The sequence below is a fragment of the Dendropsophus ebraccatus genome, chromosome 3 (genome assembly GCF_027789765.1).
Source record: "Dendropsophus ebraccatus isolate aDenEbr1 chromosome 3, aDenEbr1.pat, whole genome shotgun sequence".
In the NCBI taxonomy this organism is placed as follows: domain Eukaryota; kingdom Metazoa; phylum Chordata; class Amphibia; order Anura; family Hylidae; genus Dendropsophus; species Dendropsophus ebraccatus.
This window is the reverse complement of record NC_091456.1, coordinates 92,950,905-92,970,548: the sequence shown is the minus strand read 5'-3', so window position 1 is coordinate 92,970,548 and position 19,644 is coordinate 92,950,905. Positions and strand designations below refer to the sequence as shown.

The following is a 19,644-nucleotide window of genomic DNA, read 5'->3' as shown; positions in this document are numbered from 1 at the left end:
ATAATTAGATCATCTGTGAAATCCTCAAAACATGATATACGAGTATCTGTGGGTCGCAAGCATTTAAAAAAAAATCTACCATCAGCCCTTAAGGACCATTAATAAATCCCTCTACAAAGCCAGCGGTTATCAGAGGTGTTGTCTGTTTATTTTTACATCAACATCCCAACATATCCTAAGAACTGCAGACTTTAAGTAAATGCTGGGAGTTGTAGTGTTAGCAGCTACAACTCCCAATATGCACTAAAGGTCTACAGCAGGGATGGGGAACCTCCGGCCCTCCAACTGTTGCAAAACAGGCATGATGGGAATTGTAGTTTTGCATCACCTGGAGGGTGGGAGGTTCCCCATCCCTGGTCTACAGCTTTTGCAGTTAGAGGGCCCTAGGAATGTTGTACACTGAATGCTTTGTGTAAGATTAGAATATATAGTTCTGAGGAGGATCAGTGGCTGTATCAGTGGCATCAGAACAGCACTAATAGGGTGTAATATATATATATATATATATATATATATATATATATATATATATATATACACACACACAGCAGCACTCCAGATAAACTCAAAAAACTGTGGTATTTATTTTCACCCAAAGATTTTCTGCCGCAGATCTGCTTTCCGACCAAAGAAATGACAGGTAACTTCTTTTGGCAGAATCTGCTAGAGGAATCCTATAGAAGTCAATGGGGATTGAATTCTGCTTAAAATTCTGCTTGAAATCTGCTCAAATTCAGCTTCTCTTCTGCTCCTATTCTGCCAGAGCAGGAATTTCAAGCAGAAATCTTTCCTCTTCAATTCCTCGTCTTTTGCTCAGTGTGCATGAGCCTTTTGAAAGATTAATGGCAGATAAAGACCACCAGGTCCATCTAGTCTGCCCTTACATTCTTTTTTTATGTTAGTATAGATACACATTTATCCCAGGCAAATATACAATCACTTATTTACTGTGAATTTACCAACCACATTTGCTAGAACCTTCCACAATTTTTGGACCTATTTTATTCAATATTTTCAAGTGTGATCAAGGAGCCTTACACTGTACAAGAGTGTGCAAAGAACATACAACTTATTCTTCTCAATGCCAAGTCTTACTATTTGTGAGGTGGATCCAGTCTCTCTTTACAACTATTCTTGTATATTCTATTTAGAACTCAATAATTCAACTGCATGTATTGAGCTTTGGTTGTTGTCCAACAAGCCTCTGATACAGACATTAACTGAGCCCATCACCAGCAAGAGAGCCAACAAAGACCATGAACCTGACTGCACTACCTGGTAGTAAATAAAATCTGTAATGGCATACTAGCAATAATTGTGTATGTCTTTATTGCAGAAAAACAAACTTTATTCTAAGGGTGGTATTACACGGAACGATAATCGCCGAATTGGCCCGATTCGGCCGATTATCGCTCTGTGTAATAAATGCAACGATCAGCCGATGACAACGATCATTGGCTGATCGTTGATATAGGTTAGAACCTATTTTCGTCGGGCGCCGACCGCGCACCGCTGCGTGTAATAGCGGTGCGTGGCCGGCGACTAACGATATACATTACCCATCCACGTTCCAAGGCTGCTCCTGCCGTCCGCTTCACCCTGCGTCCCGCGCGCACTCTAGCGTCACAGAGGCCTGTCAGCTGATAGGCCGCTCAGCCAATCACAGGCCGCGGCGGTCCCGGCCTGTGATTGGCTGAGCGGCCTACCAGCTGACAGGCTGCTGTGACGCTAGAGAGCGCGTGGGACCCCCGGGAGAAGCTGACGCAGGAGCAGCCCTGGAACGTGGATGGGTAATGTATGCCAGTTTAGCAAGGGCTGCAAGGACATCGGTAACGATGTCCTTGCAGCTATTGTCAAACGATTATCGGGCCGTGTAATAGGTCCAGTAAACGAGCAACGATCTAGCAGATCGCTGCTCGTTTACAGGTATTATCGGGCCCTGCTCGGCCAGTGTAATACCACCCTAAGGCTAGGTTCACACTATGTATATTTGAGGCTGTATTTGTGAGGCTGTATAGCAACCAAAACCAGGAGTGGATTGAAAACACAGAAAGGCTATGTTCACATAATGTTGTAATTGAGTGGATGGCCGTCATTTAATGGCAAATTTTTGCTGTTATTTTAAAACAACGGCTGTTATATTGAAATAATGGCAGTTATTTACCGTTATATGACGGCCATCCACTCAATTTCAACATTGTGTGAACAGAGCCTTTATGTGTTTTCAATCCACTCCTGGTTTTGGTTGCTATGAGGACCTGACTTGAGGACCAAATACTGCCTGAAGTATACAGTGTGTGAACCCAGCCTTAGGCTGTGTTCCCACACAGTATTTTTCAACCAAAACCAGGAGTAGATTGAAACCACAGAAAGGCTCTGTTCACACACAGAAATTTAATGGATGGCCGCCATTTATTGCCAAATAACAGCTGTTATGGCCTTTGTTTTAATTTGCCATTAAATAACGGCCATCCACTCAATTTTTACAGTGTGTGAACAAAGCTTGTGTTTTCAATCCACTCCAGGTTTTGGTTGAAAAATACAAAGCAAAATACTGAGTGTGAACACAGCCAAAATCTTCATTCACAGTCCGAGTTTTGGAATGAGGTTAGGTTTGAAATATAAGATCCAGGTAACAGGGCTGACTTTCTACAGCCAATTTCCTGTTATACTTTATACCATTCCTTATACTTTCCTTATCTTTTACTGATTTTAATTATGTGGTGTAATGGTGCATTTACACAGACAGATTTATCTGACAGATCTTTGAAGCCAAAGCCAGGAACACACTATAAACAGGGATCAGGTCATAAAGGAAAGACTGGGATCTATCCTCTTTTTAGATCCATTCCTGGCTTTGGCTTCCAAAATCTGTCAGATAAATCTTTCTGTGTAAACGCACCCTAATTCTCTTATCAGACAGAGATATATTCACTGTGGGAGATCAGCTGTAAAGTCAGCTCAGACAAACTCCACAAAGATTCAAGGAATCTTTTGCTTGGGTGATGACAACAAAAATCAGAAGATGATCTAACAAGGTTACTCAACTTTTCATGTAGATTTTAGTAAAGAAATGTGGTTCAAAAGTGGCATCTTTATCTTAGTTGGCCGTACAAGAAATACACATTCTGTCAGCAGGAGGAGATATACGACACCTACACACTACTAGGCCCTCTAATACACAAGGTAAAAAAAAGAAAAAAACTCCAAACAGTGCAATGTGTGATAAATTGTTAAGTTAGGGAGACAATCGTGCAGTTCCCATATAAATGAAATTCGTTGAAAATCAGCAGAATCTATTGACAAATTCATAAGTGTATGGCATATTTATGAAATTTATAACTCTCAATTTAAAAAAATAAAATTACACCTTAAAATGTTACTTTTTTACAACGTGTTCCTGCAGCAGTACAGATAAAAATTCCCCAATATATATTTTCTAAGAAATATATTGCCTTTTTAATACATGTGACCTAAAATACTCTGAAATATAATTTTAGAGTGCCATCTAGTGACATTTAGTGAAAAGTAAGGCAGCAGTTTGAACATTTGGTAAACTAAAGATAAGACACAAAGCCTTCATTCACTTGTTCAGCCATGAATGATCACAGCCACTTGTCGGCATTACAGCTTTCTGCACTACTTATAAACTGAAAAATAGCATGAGCCAGGGCATGTGTGTAGATTTAGGGGAACTCTGGTATGATTAAACATTTTTTAAATAAGTATTCAGGGAAAAGGGGTTTTATTTCAACGCTTATTGGTAACGTATTATCTATACATTCACCTGAACGTGGACCATAATGGCCAGATGTAAAGCAAAAGAGCATCTCTGCACTAAAAGGTCACTTTCTATATGACATTAAATAGGTTAATGTGTTCAGAGGCAGTTCTGAGCCTGCTCCAAACTCTCCCTTCATATCGTATAAGTAAATATACAGATCAGCAAGGTGAAGGGGTTAAAGGGGTACACCGGTTACATTTTTTTCTTTTCAAATCAACAGGTGCCAAAAAGGTATAGAGATTTGTAAATTACTTCTATTTAAAAAGATCAAGTCTTCCAGTACTTATCAGCTGCTGTATGCCCTGCAGAAGTGGTGTATTCTTCTCGCACAGTGCTCTCTACAGCCACCTCTGTCGGTGACAGGAACTGTCCATGGACAGAGATTACAGCAGAGAGCAGACTGGAAAGAAAACACCACTTTCTGCAGGACATACAGCAGCTGGAAGACTGGAGATTTTTAAACAGAAAGTTATTTAGATTTGTAAATTACTTCTGACACCAGACAATTTGAAAAGTACCCCTTTAATACCAAACTACATAAATGAAAATTGAACTTTGTAGCATTTAAAATTAAGGTCATCACTTCCAATTTCATCCATTGAAAGCAAAGTGAAACCAATGATCTCCACGGTGTTCTGCCAGCATCCTTTCCTAGTATTGCGGTTTCTATTGAGAAGAGACGATTGCTTTGGTTCATAGCATTCATGGCACGTTTGTAGGGAACAAACCATGTGAGCATCTTGTTCTCACCGTTCTCCCTGTATGACTTTTCAGTGCAAGTATAAAGGAATATATGAAGACTATAGCAGTTTTTGGACCATTTTATCAGTCTGACACACCATTTTTTTTTTTTACACAAGATATATCACTCAGTATTCATTTCTTTTAAAATAGTTTATTTACAAGTTCCTTAACAAAAGTACACTTCTGGTTACACTGGAAGAATTGACTGATTAATGTACATTTCATGTTCATAATGATAATAACCATTCATCCTATATACACATACAAGCCTTGCCACCACAGATTCCCACATGTCCCACTATGTACCGCTGACCACAAATGCAGTGCTATGGGGATTCTACTTTAATTTTACAGAAAAGAAATACATTTTTTCTAGTTGCTATCCCATTTTAAAGCATGTGACCCCAAAAAAAAAAAATCCAACTACAGTACAGAGGAAAACTAATGCATGCTGGGTAGACATAATCCATCAAGGTTAATAGACAACGGAACAACAACACTCCAAGTGTCTCCAATTGGACGGAAGTTGCAGTTACATTGTAAAAGTAGCTAAGAAGCCAATTTGATTTGATAGAAGGGTCTCTGTATCATGATTAGACTTTGTGGAACGAAAAATCTAAACAGGCAAATTTGTATTTCCACTTAACAAAAATCTTAAAAGCACTGCCATTTCTAAGGGATCTCGTACATACAATGTTCCATTGGCACCAACCCTTCCATAGTTCCTTTACAATCCGATAACAGCGCAAATAAAACACACATTAAAGCTTGCATTTGTATCCGTATTAAAAAAGTGAATGTTATGTACTATATGAAGTAATACTGCAGTAAAAAGTTGCATTTAATCTATACAATAAAACAGGCAAAAGTGGAGCCAGAGACTCGCTGTGTCTAAATACAAATATATTTATATATAAATACAAGAAGTGTAAGTAGAAATACATTAATGTACGAGTATGGTTTATTTAAATAAAGGCTAAGGCAGCAAGTATATGTAAATGAAGTCCATCCAAAGTACAAACAGGACATCAGTACAATGTGGCAACGATAAACAAGAAGTTGAATATAATTTAAAATAAAATCTTATTTTTGAAAACAAGAACATGAAAATGTAAACAAGTCATTTCTTAAACAGTCATTCACAAAATGTACTTATTACATATTGCAAAGGTCTATACAATAAGAAGTGTACAATAAACATATGTATACACTCGCCTTTCCTTCTTTGCCACCATTTTGGTGTGTCCAAGTGGTTAAAAGTGCACTACACATTAATAAACGTAAAAGCGGTATCGTCCATAGCCAGTGTTGTCGCTCTCCATGACTTGGGTACAGAATGTCTAGCAGTTGTACCATTTATTTTCTAATTCTACACCTCATAATTGAAGATGTAATGCTTCACATAGTAGCTATACAGGCTACATGATAGAAGTCCAATGCATATGAGGTGCATATTGTTCTTAAAATACAAAGCGAAAAAAGCACAATACCTTGACGCCAAGCTGTGACAAAAGGTATAGAGTGTAGGAGAGTAAATGGAAGGAAACAAGCATGTGTTAGCCCAAAGCCCTGCCATTGTTAATGATGGTTAGTCTGCTGGTTAGGTCGTCCAAACCCAAATTTTCATGCAAAATCTGACGGCGCATCATGCCACGATCATGCAATGACATCACTGCAAATAAATAGCAAGGAGAAAATATTAATGGTGTGAAGTGGAGCGTGAAGGCTAACACCCCCAATGTAAGTCATAGACATAAAATAACTAAACAGTACTGAGAGGACAATGACAACTCTCTGGAGCCACACAAGAATACAAAGGAAGATAATAGTGCTTGTAGACTAATATTGTTAAATGTAAGGTAAAAATAGTAAGACTTCAAGAAAACTATGAAAGGGGTATACCCATCTGGGACACTTATGGCATATCCACAAGATATGCTATAAGCGTCTCACCCTCTGGGATCCACAACAACCACCGATCAAGGGCTCCCCAGCCACCTTTCACCTGTTTTGGAAAGTTAAAAACTGCCATTATAGGAGTTATAATAATAATAGTAGTAATAATAATATTTATTTATTTGTATAGCGCCAACATATTCCACAGTGTTTATAACAGATTCCGCAGCGCTTATAAGTTACACAATTTGCGTAACTTCTATTGACTCTAATGGGACCTGCAACTAGGGGACACATATGGCATATCCTGTGTATACCCCTTTAAAGATTTGCCCTCAATATACAGAAATTAAGCATCTTTTGTCTACTTGTTCCTCTGCTCTTTATTACAAGAAGTATGGCCAACTTTATTCTTTAGGTAAGAGAAACTATTGTTCATTCCCATCTGAAAGTGCAGTTTCTGGTGGAATGTCATAAGTCACATACTATGAAGCGATATAACATACAAAGGGCTCTATACCCAGCCTTCTATGCCTGCTGCCTGCCCCATTCCTTACATGCACTGCACTACAAATTTTCATTACACAGGGGCAAATAGGCAAAAAGAATCATGGATGAAGCAGAGGGTCCCACTGGATTGAGTGGAAGGAAGAAACAGATTGAGTTTAAAAAAAAAAAAAAAAAAAAAAACAACTAATTTTCAGACACAGCTTTAGGCTATGTTCACACGACGTAAAATAACGGCCGTTGTCCGCGCCGCAAAACTATGGCCGTTGTTTTGAGGTTCCCTATAATGACTGCAATGCAATGTAACTACGGCCGTTGAATTCACACTACGTATCAGATAACGGCCGTTGTTTATACAGCCCCGTGAAAAATAAACATGTCAATAATTTCCGACCGGTAATACTGCAACAACGGCCATGGATTTCAATGCGGCCGCGAATGAAAAACTTATATCTGCCGAATTAAACTTGATTTTGATGTAAAAAAATGTTCTGAGTGGCTTCTCGGGCTGGACGCAGTATTTTAAGTAAATGACCTGTTTCATCCCGTTTATAATCATGCTAGGAATCAAAATGAAACAACGGCCGTAGTTTCACGACTAGCCCGTACGATAGTAATTCTACGGCCATAGTTTTGCCCTCAAAATAACGGCTGTTATTTTACGCAGTGTGAACATAGCCTTAAAGGGAAACTAGAATCTAATCTGCTGATATGTCCCTATACGGCCCAGGGAACTGAGGGTTAAGGAAAGTGTGTTACCTTCATCCTGTTTGCAGTTTCTATGATATTAGCAAAATACTTCTTATGCACTATGCGGGACTACCGTCCTCAATGCACAGAGCCGCCCTGGCCTGCTCTTTTTCATTAAAAGGGGTGGGCCATCTGAGGGATGGGTGCGGCCCACCCCTAGTGCAGCAAAATGCCTCATCAACATAGGGAATAAATTGCTGATATCACAGAAATGTTGTCGAGGATAAAGGTTAAAAAAAAAAAAAAAAAACTTAGCGCCCCATGCACTATAGATGAAGATCAGCAGGTTAGATTCTCCTAACATGCTGATGGTTTTGAAAGAATTACTTTATCTTATTGAGTTAAATATAAGTGTTAGCTGGTCAGCTCATAACTTAGTCTAGGGGCTCCTGCAGTCGAAACCTGGACATCTTTGACTGCAGTGTCCACCAATGCCTTTTATGACCTGACCTGTGTGTCATTAAAAGCCATTCGAAAACGTTAGGATTTTAGTACATTACTGGTTGCTGAAGCATGAGTAGTCAAGTAGTATACTATAACCAAAGAGATCCTTTACGTTTAAGGTCCTTGCAGTAAAGGGAACCACACACTTTAAATAGTGGTGGCTAAACAAAGCTGACAGCTATTGCTCCCAAGCTCCTCACACACATTCGAATGTTCATGTACCCTCTATAGAGAGGTGAACAATAGGGTCAAGCTGTTGAAATCAGAAATTATCTCTTGAGGGATTGTTGGGTTTAGCTGACTTCTGTGTTAGGGGTAGTTGAGAAAAAAAAATTACGTCAAGTCAGCTGGTGCCAGAGATTTCTAATTTACTTCTATAAAATAATCTCAGTCTTTCCAGTACTTATCTGGTGATGTATGTCCTGCAGGAGTTGGTGTATTTTTTCCAGTCTGGAGAGCAGGGAAGGTTTTCTATGGCTATTTGCTACTTCTCAACAGTTCCTGTCATGGACAGTGTGTCAGACTAGAGAGAATTCATCACTTTCGGCAGGACACACAGCAGCTGATAAGTACTGGAAGACTTGAGATATATATTTTTTAATAGAAGTAAATGACAAATCTTTGGCACTTTCTGGCACCAGTTGATCTGAAAAAATAATAATAATAAAACTTATATATATATATATTTTTTTTTTTGCTGAACAACCCCTTCAAGTGTATGGGGCTCTTTAGATAGTATGTCACTGGTGGATTAGGTCATACACACAAATTCCACATGACAACCGATGGCCCACAATCCTTAGGGAACTCTACTTTGCATACAGGGAGTATAATCGTTTGGTTTGCTAGAGGGTCAATAAGCCACACAAGGAGAATTCCCTTTATTACGGCACCTCATAAAGAGTATGTGTGGTGACAAATACTCTTTAAGCTGTTCTAAAGAATTACTTATAACACATTAGAAATACTAAAGTGTTTATGCCTAAAAAGCTCAAATATGCTAATATTTAAAACATAAGGTACTGCTCTAGGCATTACACTGGCATTCATGTGCATGATATAAAGACGCATGGAGAGCTAATCTCTGTCTTTCTCAATCTTTTTATCATGGGCATTTCTCTATTCATTATTGTTGCAGCTACTGTCATGTCCAATTTATCATCTGCCTAATATTTTCTCAGAAAACCAATACAAAAAAGGAAAAATGTGACTTAGTTTGCCTCTTTGAAAAAAAGTCATGCCAGCCACGGTATACCTACTCTGATGCACACTGCTGGGATGTTTCTGTGGGCCAGTAACCTCTGCAGATTTGTAATGCTTTGGATAAAAGACAGACTATATGTGTTATATTAGGTAGATATGTAATCTAGTACTGCTACAGTAAAAAAAAATAAAAAATAAAAATCAGGACAAGGAGTCCACCCACAGAAAATGTAAATGAAGGATCTGTCAATCACACATACTGCTGGATGGCAAACTTAAGCAGAAAGTTTCATTACCAATTCAAAACAGCCCAATCTGTTAATATCTCCATTCATTAATGTTTATGAGTGTGAAGGTATGATGACTTCTGCTATAGATTACACAACATGCACTATGAAAAGTTATTTATGGGGAGAGAAGCTGGGGGAGAAAAGTTCTTGGGGAGATAAGCCGCTGTCAAAAGTGTCTGGCAACAGCCTTCCCTATTCAAAAAAATATGAACACTCCACTGAGCTTATTGTGCATGTTTATAGAGAAATCAGGAGACAACTATTGACTGAAGTAGTTAGTACATTAAACATTAGTACAATGGTGACACCTTAAAATGTAAGCTATGTAGATAAACTACCATCTGAACAATATCATCACGAGAAGGGTGGAGGTGCACTTCTGGATTGATAGCCAACAATTATACTAAGGGCTGATAGCAGTCTTATAGTCTTCTGTTGTGAGACATTGCTATGTCATCCGATCAATAGGTTAATGCCAAAGTTTTTCATCGCAAGTAACTGGAACGTCTTTTAAATAGCAGTAGCATCTAAAACAGTTCATTTACATGTGCAAAATCTCTTAAGGCCATAATACACTAAACAATTATCGTCCGCATTCGGCCGATAATCGTCTTGTGTAATAGGAGACAACAAACAGCTGACATGAAAGATGTCGGCTAATCGTTGCTGTCGTTCGTCTTTCAACATGTTGAAAGACAAAGTACTAATATAGCAGCGATCTGCTGCAGTCGCTTCGTTGAATAGAAGCGGCAACAGCAGATCGCTGCTATGGGAGACTCAGGGATTACCCGGGCAGCCCCGGGCAAGCACTGACAGCGCTTGTTTGCTCCTCTCCGTCGCGTGTAATAGGGGCTTAATTTTTCTCAGCATCCAGCCTAGCAATACATTGGTCAAGAACATTACACTGTTGGTGGGATCCAACAATATTTCCTCAAGAAACAGGTGGCTAGCAGTGTGTCTAGCAGTGTCTACTATGATAAAATACTATATACTCCTATATTGACCACAAAATCGGCTTGTCCTCTAGCCAACTACACAACTCCTACAGAAAGGACAACAAGTATAATCAATAATTGTAATCTTTATTAATAAATTGCATAAAATTCTGACAAACAGTAGTAAAAAGCCAAAAAATAGCCATGCACATGAGGCTGATGGTACACAGGAAAAAGTTGAACAGTATTGCACAAGAACCAGTAAACAAGTTGAAAGGCAATCTATTAGTATTGATTCTCTGCACAATTCCCTTCACAAATAGATATTACACAAAAGCCCAGTGGCCCAGGGGGAAATAAATACAGAAGGGTAAAATCACATAATAATTATAATACCTGTGATCAAGGTGTGTGCACGCTCCCCTCCAACGCACGTTTCGTGCAACGCACGTTTTCCTAGAGAAAGCTTTGCGCGAAGCGTGCGTTGGAGGGGAGCGTGCACACACCTTGATCACAGGTATTATAATTATTATGTGATTTTACCCTTCTGTATTTATTTCCCCCTGGGCCACTGGGCTTTTGTGTAATATCTATTTGTGAAGGGAATTGTGCAATGAATCAATACTAATAGATTGCCTTTCAACTTGTTTACTGGTTCTTGTGCAATACTGTTCAACTTTTTCCTGTGTACCATCAGCCTCATGTGCATGGCTATTTTTTGGCTTTTTACTACTGTTTGTCAGGATTTTATGCAATTTATTAATAAAGATTACAATTATTGATTAGACTTGTTGTCCTTTCTGTAGGAGTTATGATAAAATACTAGAGATGTTTAGCCAGTGGTCTCTAGTAGATTTGTATCTGATAACTGGGGTCATACAAATACACGCGTTATCGGACTTTGGAGGAACCAGCTATCTGTATTGTACAGTCTACAGATCCGTAGGTTAGCCCAATTTTACAACAAAACAAAGAAAAGGAAACCCTAACACACAACAAATAAAAAAGCTAATTTACAGGTTACTTTAAAGTGCTACCCGATTGTTCACATACTAAACCAATTGCTGCATACACCTTAACATTCACAGTGCACAAATTATGTTCATTTTATGTAGATCAATGTTTTTGTCAATTTTAGAAACTCAACAAAGTGCATCTCTCACACAGGCACACATCTTTAAAGGGGAACTCCACATAAGGAAAATTTGTTTTCTATTGAAAGTACATTAAAAGTTATATAGATGTGTCTATACAATGTATTACCATATCTGTACGGTTCTGCCACACTGGTAGCTGATAGACATCCAGGAAGTGAAGAAAAATGGCCTCTGTGCCAGTTCACATTGTCTCCTGCTCCCACTGCTCTCCCACCTTAGGAGACAAATCTTCCATGCCTATGTCTCACATTGTGTGTGTTTGCAGAGATTAGGCTGATGATGCAGACAGGGGGCCAGGCGTGATGTCACAGGAGGCTTGGCTGGATCCCCCAATCCCCTGAGTGATTCACCATTTCTGAGCAGCCAGAAGCAGTTGCAGCAACTTCTCTGGGACTGTGGTGAACAGCTCATGGAAAGCATTGCATTCTGGAACCAGTACTGCATTCTGGGAACTGCTCAACCAGGAAGCACAGAAACACAATACAGAACAAAAGCCCCCAAACAAATGGATTTTTGGTAGTTTCAAAACTGGGATAGATAGGTAAGTAATGTTATATGGTTCTGCAGAGGTTTCATTTTTTGTAACCTCTACCTGGAGTTCCCCTTTAAAACAATCACACACATGTTGTCCAAGAAGTGCTGTATTAGAAGCGGAGACAATGCATGCTATTAAAGTGGACCTGTCAGCAGGTTTTAACACAATGTAACAAGCACATGGTAAAGAGAGTTGTTGACGCTGAATCAGATGATACCTTTGTTATGGAAATTGATTCCACTTTCACGGTTAAATTAGCATTTACATCCATATAAAAATGAGCTCATAAAGCCCACAGGCATTACTCTGGGATACAAAAGTCCAGTGTTGTTCAGCCCCTTTATTATATAAGGACACCCATGTCCAGGCATGTTCACACCCTCTGAACTTTCAGAGACAGTGTACTCGCTGTCCTCTCTCTAGCCTCATTGCTTGAAATCACACAGCAGGAGTTGCATTACACAGGTGGTGCATGCTTGGTAATAAGTATTTCTCCTGGCGGCCTCACATGCCGCTGAGAGAGGGTGGTGGACGGCGCATTTGCTGCTTATGTAATGCAAACTGCATGTGCAGGATTCAAGCAGTGGGGCTGCAGACTGGACAACAAATAGACAGTCACTCAAAGTTCTGTAGGTGTGAACAAGCGGGGAGAGGGGCGTTCTTATACAGCGACAAGGCTAAACTGGGCTGCTGGACTTTTGCAGGACAAGGGAATGCCCCAAGGGCCTTACATGCTTATTTGCATAGGAATTAAATACCAGGGTCAAAAGCTATTTTTAAGCATTCTTGTTTTATTGTGTAATAAAGTGCTGACAGGTCCGCTTTAACACACTGGAGAAGAAATAAAAATATATGCACAAAAAAACCTAACATACATGACCCCACATTTTATGTTTTTTTCCAGACACTTTTGCTCCTCGCCCAATAAGGAGGCTTAGCAAAAAAAAAGCGTGTGGCTTGAAATTAAAGGACAGGTGCCATAAAAAAACTTTTTCCCAGTAATTGAAGCACATTACAAAGTTATATAACTCTGTAATGTGCTTCAATCACCTATTTGCCTCACTTCCCTGTCTTTTCCCCCCTCCAACCCCCACCAGGAAGTGTCCTAACTCACACAGACCTAATTACTGTCGTCACAGTCACCAGGCAGCTTCTTCTTGTGAGGATGAGTCATCAGCAGGAGGGCTGCTCTAGGTCCTGTTACACCAGCCTCACCCTCCTTGTCAGGTGACTCAGCTTGCTCAGCTCCGATTGTCACTTGCTTATCTTCTCTAGTGACATGACTCATTCACTCACTGAGTCCACGGCAGCAGGAGAGAGTATGAGGGGAGGGGGGAGCTGCCTATGTGCCGGAGGGAAGATAAGCAAGTGACATGTGACAAGTGATGGCTTGCAGTTGTTCAGCCAATATGAGCTGAGCAAGCTGAGTCGCCTGACAAGGCAGGGGAGGGGGGAGGCTAGTGTAACAGGAGAAGGAGCTGAGAGAAGAGCTTGGTGACGGTGACGACAGTCATTAGGTCTGTGTGAGTTAGGACACTTCCTGGTGGGGGGTGGAGGGGGGAAAAGACAGGGAATGGAGGCAGATAGGTGATTGAAGCATATTACAGAGTTATATAACTTTGTAATGTGCTTCAATTACTGGGAAAAAGTTTTTCATGGCACTTTTACTTTAATGCTCTGTGCCAAAAATCCATGAACATTTTCAGAAACATTTTTGGCATAAAATTAAGATTGCTTGTGCGGTCCAACATGCAGGATACATAAGTTGTGTGAAGACTCATTGAACGGACTTGTTCTTTTGGCCTACTGAGTTTGTTAAAACGGGCCTTTAGTGTCTAGTCTAAATTTACATCGTCTAAGAATCATAGAATTTTATCTATCTGCCCTGCCCCAATGTGTGTTACAATTTTGACCAGTCCTTTGCGGGGCCTTTAAAAGTCACCAGTTCATCTCATTACAGCACCTGTAGGTGCTCTAAAATAAATAGGTCATTTCTATAAGTCAAGAATAAAGACGTTGAAAAATCATTGTAATGTATAAACATTTTTAAAGATAAAACTAGACAGAGCTAGTAAAATTATACAGCGTATATATGAGGTCAGGCAGAGCATTCCAGAAAGTTACCAAGGCAAAGTGCATCCTGTTAGCCCAGCCAATTGTAGCACCTATGAGTTATATACATATCCTGAAAATGCAGTTTAACATTCTGTGCATACAAATGGCTTCTTTCAGGCATTTAATCAATCACCATAAGACAGAAGAACCTCTATGAAATGAAACCACATGCTTACAGGTATGTACATTTAGAGGAGGGTATGTGCAAATTAAATATTTAAGACCTGTGCCAACAATGGAGAATGGTGCTGAAAATGCAGCATAAGCACAGTGCACGGACCATCCCAAGCGTTCAGTTCCTTATGTGCACTTCAGCCCTTGGTATACTGTGCCTGGCACAGTATTGCTGTATGTGGATGTTCTTTGTGAAGAAACCCTCCTGAAATGAATTTGGGAAGTCTACGAGTTAAGAGTAATTGCCCTCCCAGCATTGGGGTTTCTTTTTCATCCACACTCCTATAGCAGAATAATAGGCAAGATGTGACTGGTGGAAATAATTCATAAGATCACATAGAAAGACCAGCCAGATTCTTATTTAACTCACAGGAAAGAAAAGTTAACTCTTTACACTTCATTATGGTGTAAAGCTATTTGGCACATTCAAAATAAAGAATTTTTGAACAAAGAAGTAAATCTGTAAAACGTATTAAAAGAGAGAAGGAACAAAGTAAAAGCACAATGGTGACATTTCCTGAAATGCAGCTGTGTGCAACACAAGGTTATGGTACAGATCTCCTTGCATAAGGTTCTTCTACCTCGCTGTGGCTGGCTGTACATGACCTGGATAAGATCTTCTAGAACTTGTAGCTTGCCTCTGTCTTGCAAGGAATGACTGTCCTGAACCCGTACTTGCCAATCTATCTTCTGCAGCTTTTTTATGTAAGGTCATACCCTGAGAAGTTAACAAAACGCACACGACATCAGCAAAGAACAAAGTACGAGAATACTAATACAAGCTTACTAGTGAACTCTAATCCACTCCACAAGATGCTTTCCCTGCACTTCATCATTCATGGACAATCAACAGCCAACTAAATTGTCAGTTCTCCTAAGTGGCAAAGGTATCCTCAAACTAATCACGGGATCCACGTTAGAATGGAGTGACAAGTCGTGCATGTGAGCTGTCCATCCATTCATGCTCTATAGGAGCTTGTGGAGGTAGTGCACGATCCACAGTTCTATTCTAATAGGAGACTTTAGTCCCCGTTCTCAAAATCGTTTGAAAGGGGGTTCAGCGCCCCCAAAATGAGAGGAGAGAGCGCCAATGAAATGATAGGTGTCCGTTTTTACTCTGTGTGTGCAAACTGATGGAATGAAGGATTTGCAATAAATAAAAAGTTTTTTGGCGAGTGCCACCTATGCTTCCTTCTCTGTGGCTTGTGCTACACAATTTGTTTAGGACAGCTGGCTCAGCTGTTTTCAGCTTCTGGACCACATCCAGTGGCCGCAAACAGGCTGAAGGGGGTTGGGAAGCCATCTTTTACCTCTACAACAGCTGCAAGATGCACTAGTTAAGAGAAGTTAGTGGATGCATTTGCAATCAACAGAGGGAATCTGTCAGCTGTAATTTAGGTTCCTAACTGGTAGACAGCTGTTAAGTCAAGGAGACACATTGTACTTTTCATATATCTGTCTGAGCTTCCAGAATGTAGAAAATGCTTTTATTCTTGTGTACAAAGAGTCAAAAAGGCTTTCTCAAGCTCCAGAGAATCTACAAGCTGTAATGCCTACTGTCCCTGCTTGACTGAAATCTGGAAACCAAGTCCTTAGCAGGGTCAGATTACAGCTTGCAGCACTTCAGGAATTTGGAAAAGCCTCTATGACTCTTTGCACTATAGACTAAAAAAGCCTTTTTCTACATCCTGGAAGCACAGACTAATATATGAAAAGGTATCATGTGTCTCCTTGACCTAACAGTTATTTAACAGTGTCATGAGTTTAGAACATGACAGATTCACTTTAAAAGGGCCCATTGCAGTCCTTTCAGCTGGCCAAAGGGTTTGCTGTCACAGATCCCTTAAAAACCCACTTGAAGTACTGATAAGACTCATGTGCAAATCCCAGATTAAAGCATTTCCTGCTGCTAACAAAGAAACAACTACACTTAAAAGAGGATGTACCATCAGGTACATCCTCTTTAATCTGACCAAGGGATAGAACGGAGTCATCACGGGGAAGCCGGTGCTGCAGTCCGTTTTCTGAACCGCGTCCCGGTTCCCGTGTACAGCACCATTCTATCCACGGGTAATGTGCCGGGGCTGAAGCACAGTAGGCGGGCCGGCCGCCGACAGTGGGAGAAATTGCCCTCCCCTCTATGACGCGGCTCCATTAATTCTAGAGGGGAGGGAATTCTCCCCCCACTAAGGGCGGGCCGGCCCGCCTCCTGTGCTCCAACCCCGGCACGGTGCCAGTGTATAGAACTGCGCCATACACGGGAATCGGGCCGCAGTTCAATACACGGACCGCGGCACCAGCTTCCCCGTGACGTTCTATGCCTGGGTTTAGATTAAACAGGATGTACCTGATGGTACATCCTCTTTAAGCCCTCGCTTGCCTCTGTTAGGTGTACAAATCCTGAATAGTAAGCATTAGTCTAAAATTCTTACCATATTATACCATGCACTGACAATCAGCTTTTCCTCTTGATCTCTCTGCGTCTTTGTCTTCTCATACTCTTTCTATAGACAAATATAAAAAAGGGGCAAATAAACAAAATGACACTTTACAATACAAAAAAACCCCACACATTTATATACTTTTGTCATCAATTACGGATAGTTTTTTGGCCACAGGCTGCAATTGAATAAGCAGTGCACAAGCATAGCTATAACTCCACCGAATCTGAGGAAAACAGCGTTCAATGGAGTACTCTCCACCCAATAGGTAGAAACCCCAGACAGGGTGTCTCTTTTGCCTTTTGGGTAAATTATAAAATAAAATTTAGCTTAAAATGGGTTATCCAAGATTAGAAAAAGCACAGCTACTCAAAAACAGTGCCACCCTGTCCTCAGGTTGTGTGTGGTATTACAATCTAGCTCCATTCATTTCAGTGGTACTGAGCTGCAAAACCACATCCACAATTAGGACAGGAGGTGTGCTGTTTCTGGAAGCAAATGCCCATGTTTTTCTAAGCTCGGACAAACTCTTCAATGGCTCTGCTGAGCTAATTGGAAGTATGAGCTGGTGGTAATTTGTTCTAAAGAAAAAGAAGGTTGTAAAACAAAACACTGATGAAAAGACCTGTTACTACCTCCAAGGAATGGAACATTTTATCCTTTTCTTGCAGCTGATTTTTTAAAGCTTGGATCTCTGGGCCACTTCCCTGATTTTGCTTGGGATCCAATGTACGAATAACCTAAAGGAGGGGGGAGATTATAAATTGTTATAAATTTCAAAATCTAAATCAACAGAGGATGTGAAATAAAGCAGGTTTGCAATTTACTTTTTTTTTTAGTTATGGTTTAAAACAAAACTATACTTACCAGGTCCAGTCTCTTGAAGGGACATTTTGAATTTAGTCCTGCGCTGGTTGAAAAGAAACTAAACTAAAATGCAGGAAGTCCCAGCCAGTGCAGAGAGTCACATCTTAACACATCCATCAATCAAATGGCCTTCCTGCATTTGGTACTTTTTTTTCAGCCAGCACAAGACTAAAAAGCTGCCTTAAGGAGACTGGACCTGGATAAAAGCAAGTATAGCTTTGTTTTAAAGGGGAACTATCAGCATGTTAGACTAATCTGATCTGCTGATAGCCCCCTAATGTGCAAGGGGCGCTGTTCCCATGCAGTTGTTTAATTCACGGTTCTGGGCACCATTAGGAGCACTGCACAACCCCCATTGCGCCGAGCCGGTCCACTTTTTCTAATAATAATCAATGGAGCGCGTGGGACGATGAGCACAAAGGGGCAGGGCAGTGCTCCTAACAGTGCCCCGGGCTTTCGATTCAACTACTAACAGTACGGGAACAGCGCTAAGGAGGGTAAGAGACATACCTTCCTCCTCGGCACCTCATGTGCATTAGGGGCTATAGTTCACCTTTCAATCATAAATGTAAATTGCAGACATCCTTTATTTCACATCTCCTGATAAATTAGATTTTGAAAGCTGTAATGACAGGTACACTTTAAGTGGAGATTATAATAAAGACTTGAAAAAAATCTTACACTTTTTGCTTTCTCTAGATATTTTTTGTAGCGTTCTTCCATTTGTTTCATATCCTCTTCCTTCTTCCGTAAAGCTTCTTGCAGTTCTTCAATTTTCATTGCTTTATTGAAAGCAAAGTTAAACAGTCAGTCATTTTTGTCAAAACCAATACATCAGAAGCTGCTACAAAAATGTTGGAAGCTTTATGAGAAGGTTATTAAGAAATGTATTTACTTTTTAAATGTGACACAATGTCGGTGTACGTATTATCCAGAATCACCTCACTGGGCTGCCATAGCAGCAACATTAGACTATTCATGAAGTTACAAAAAGAATCGGCTAAGCAGGAAACAGGGTCAATAGATTATGGGATAGGTAAGCCTCACAGCTGGAAGTCATCTGGTCTACATTTGCTGCATGCCCAGAATATAGGCTTAATATTAGCCAAGGAGAGGCGTAGGGAGTATAGCGTAGGGTCCATCCTGGGCATGAGGCCACCCTACTGTGGTGGGATGGTACATGCTCTTTGCAAACAGTATGCCAAGAGCCTCATCATTGCCACTAGCAGCAAGCTGGTCTACAATAGTAGGATAGGAGGAAAACAAAAGCTGAAGTTCATTTTACAATGCCAATTTGACTTCAGACCTCATGTACATATGATGTCCATGTATGTGCCCATTTCTAACACTTTATTCACAGCTGCATCAGGGGTTCTCCATTTTGTCTGGTATAAGGGCAGGTACGTAGAAACTTTTTGAAAGAAGTGGTAGACTGACACTTGTAATTAGAGTGTCAAACAAGCTTGGATAGAGCGTCCCCTTAGTACCGAGCAGAACTGACCCTACTCTAAATAGAACGTCACGGGGACCCATATTTAGAGTAGGGTCATTTCCGCTCGGTACTAAGGGGACACTCTATCCAAGTGGCTCAAAGAATTAGGTAGGGTGTAATAGACCTCCATGACCTGGACGTACACCCTTCCTTACCATATCTGCCTATATAGCTCTACAAGTTTTGCTATGTACTATACTTCACTGTAAATATCTTTCACTAAATAAATATCTTGTTTGACACTAATTACAAGTGTCAGTCTACCACTTCTTTCAAAAAGTTTCTACGTTCTCAGCATTTACAAGTGGAG

The 19,644-nt window shown here is 40.3% G+C and overlaps 1 protein-coding gene across 3 annotated transcripts in view; it reads right to left on the bottom strand.

Annotated features, from left to right (window-relative positions):
* Positions 1-4,663: 4,663 nt before the first annotated feature.
* The window catches only part of HOOK3 (hook microtubule tethering protein 3), a 75,568-nt gene continuing 60,587 nt past the window's right edge, over positions 4,664-19,644 (bottom strand). For 2 of the 3 annotated variants that reach the window (XM_069962215.1, XM_069962216.1), the window contains 5 exons: positions 18,524-18,624; positions 17,611-17,715; positions 16,967-17,038; positions 15,116-15,252; positions 4,664-6,200 (listed from right to left, as the gene is read on the bottom strand). In XM_069962215.1, coding sequence (XP_069818316.1) covers positions 6,185-6,200; positions 15,116-15,252; positions 16,967-17,038; positions 17,611-17,715; positions 18,524-18,624 — 431 coding nt within the window. In that variant the 3' untranslated portion in view covers positions 4,664-6,184. Of the gene's footprint in view, positions 6,201-13,901; positions 15,253-16,966; positions 17,039-17,610; positions 17,716-18,523; positions 18,625-19,644 lie in introns of those variants that run through there. The other variant, XM_069962217.1, reaches the window with a different exon arrangement.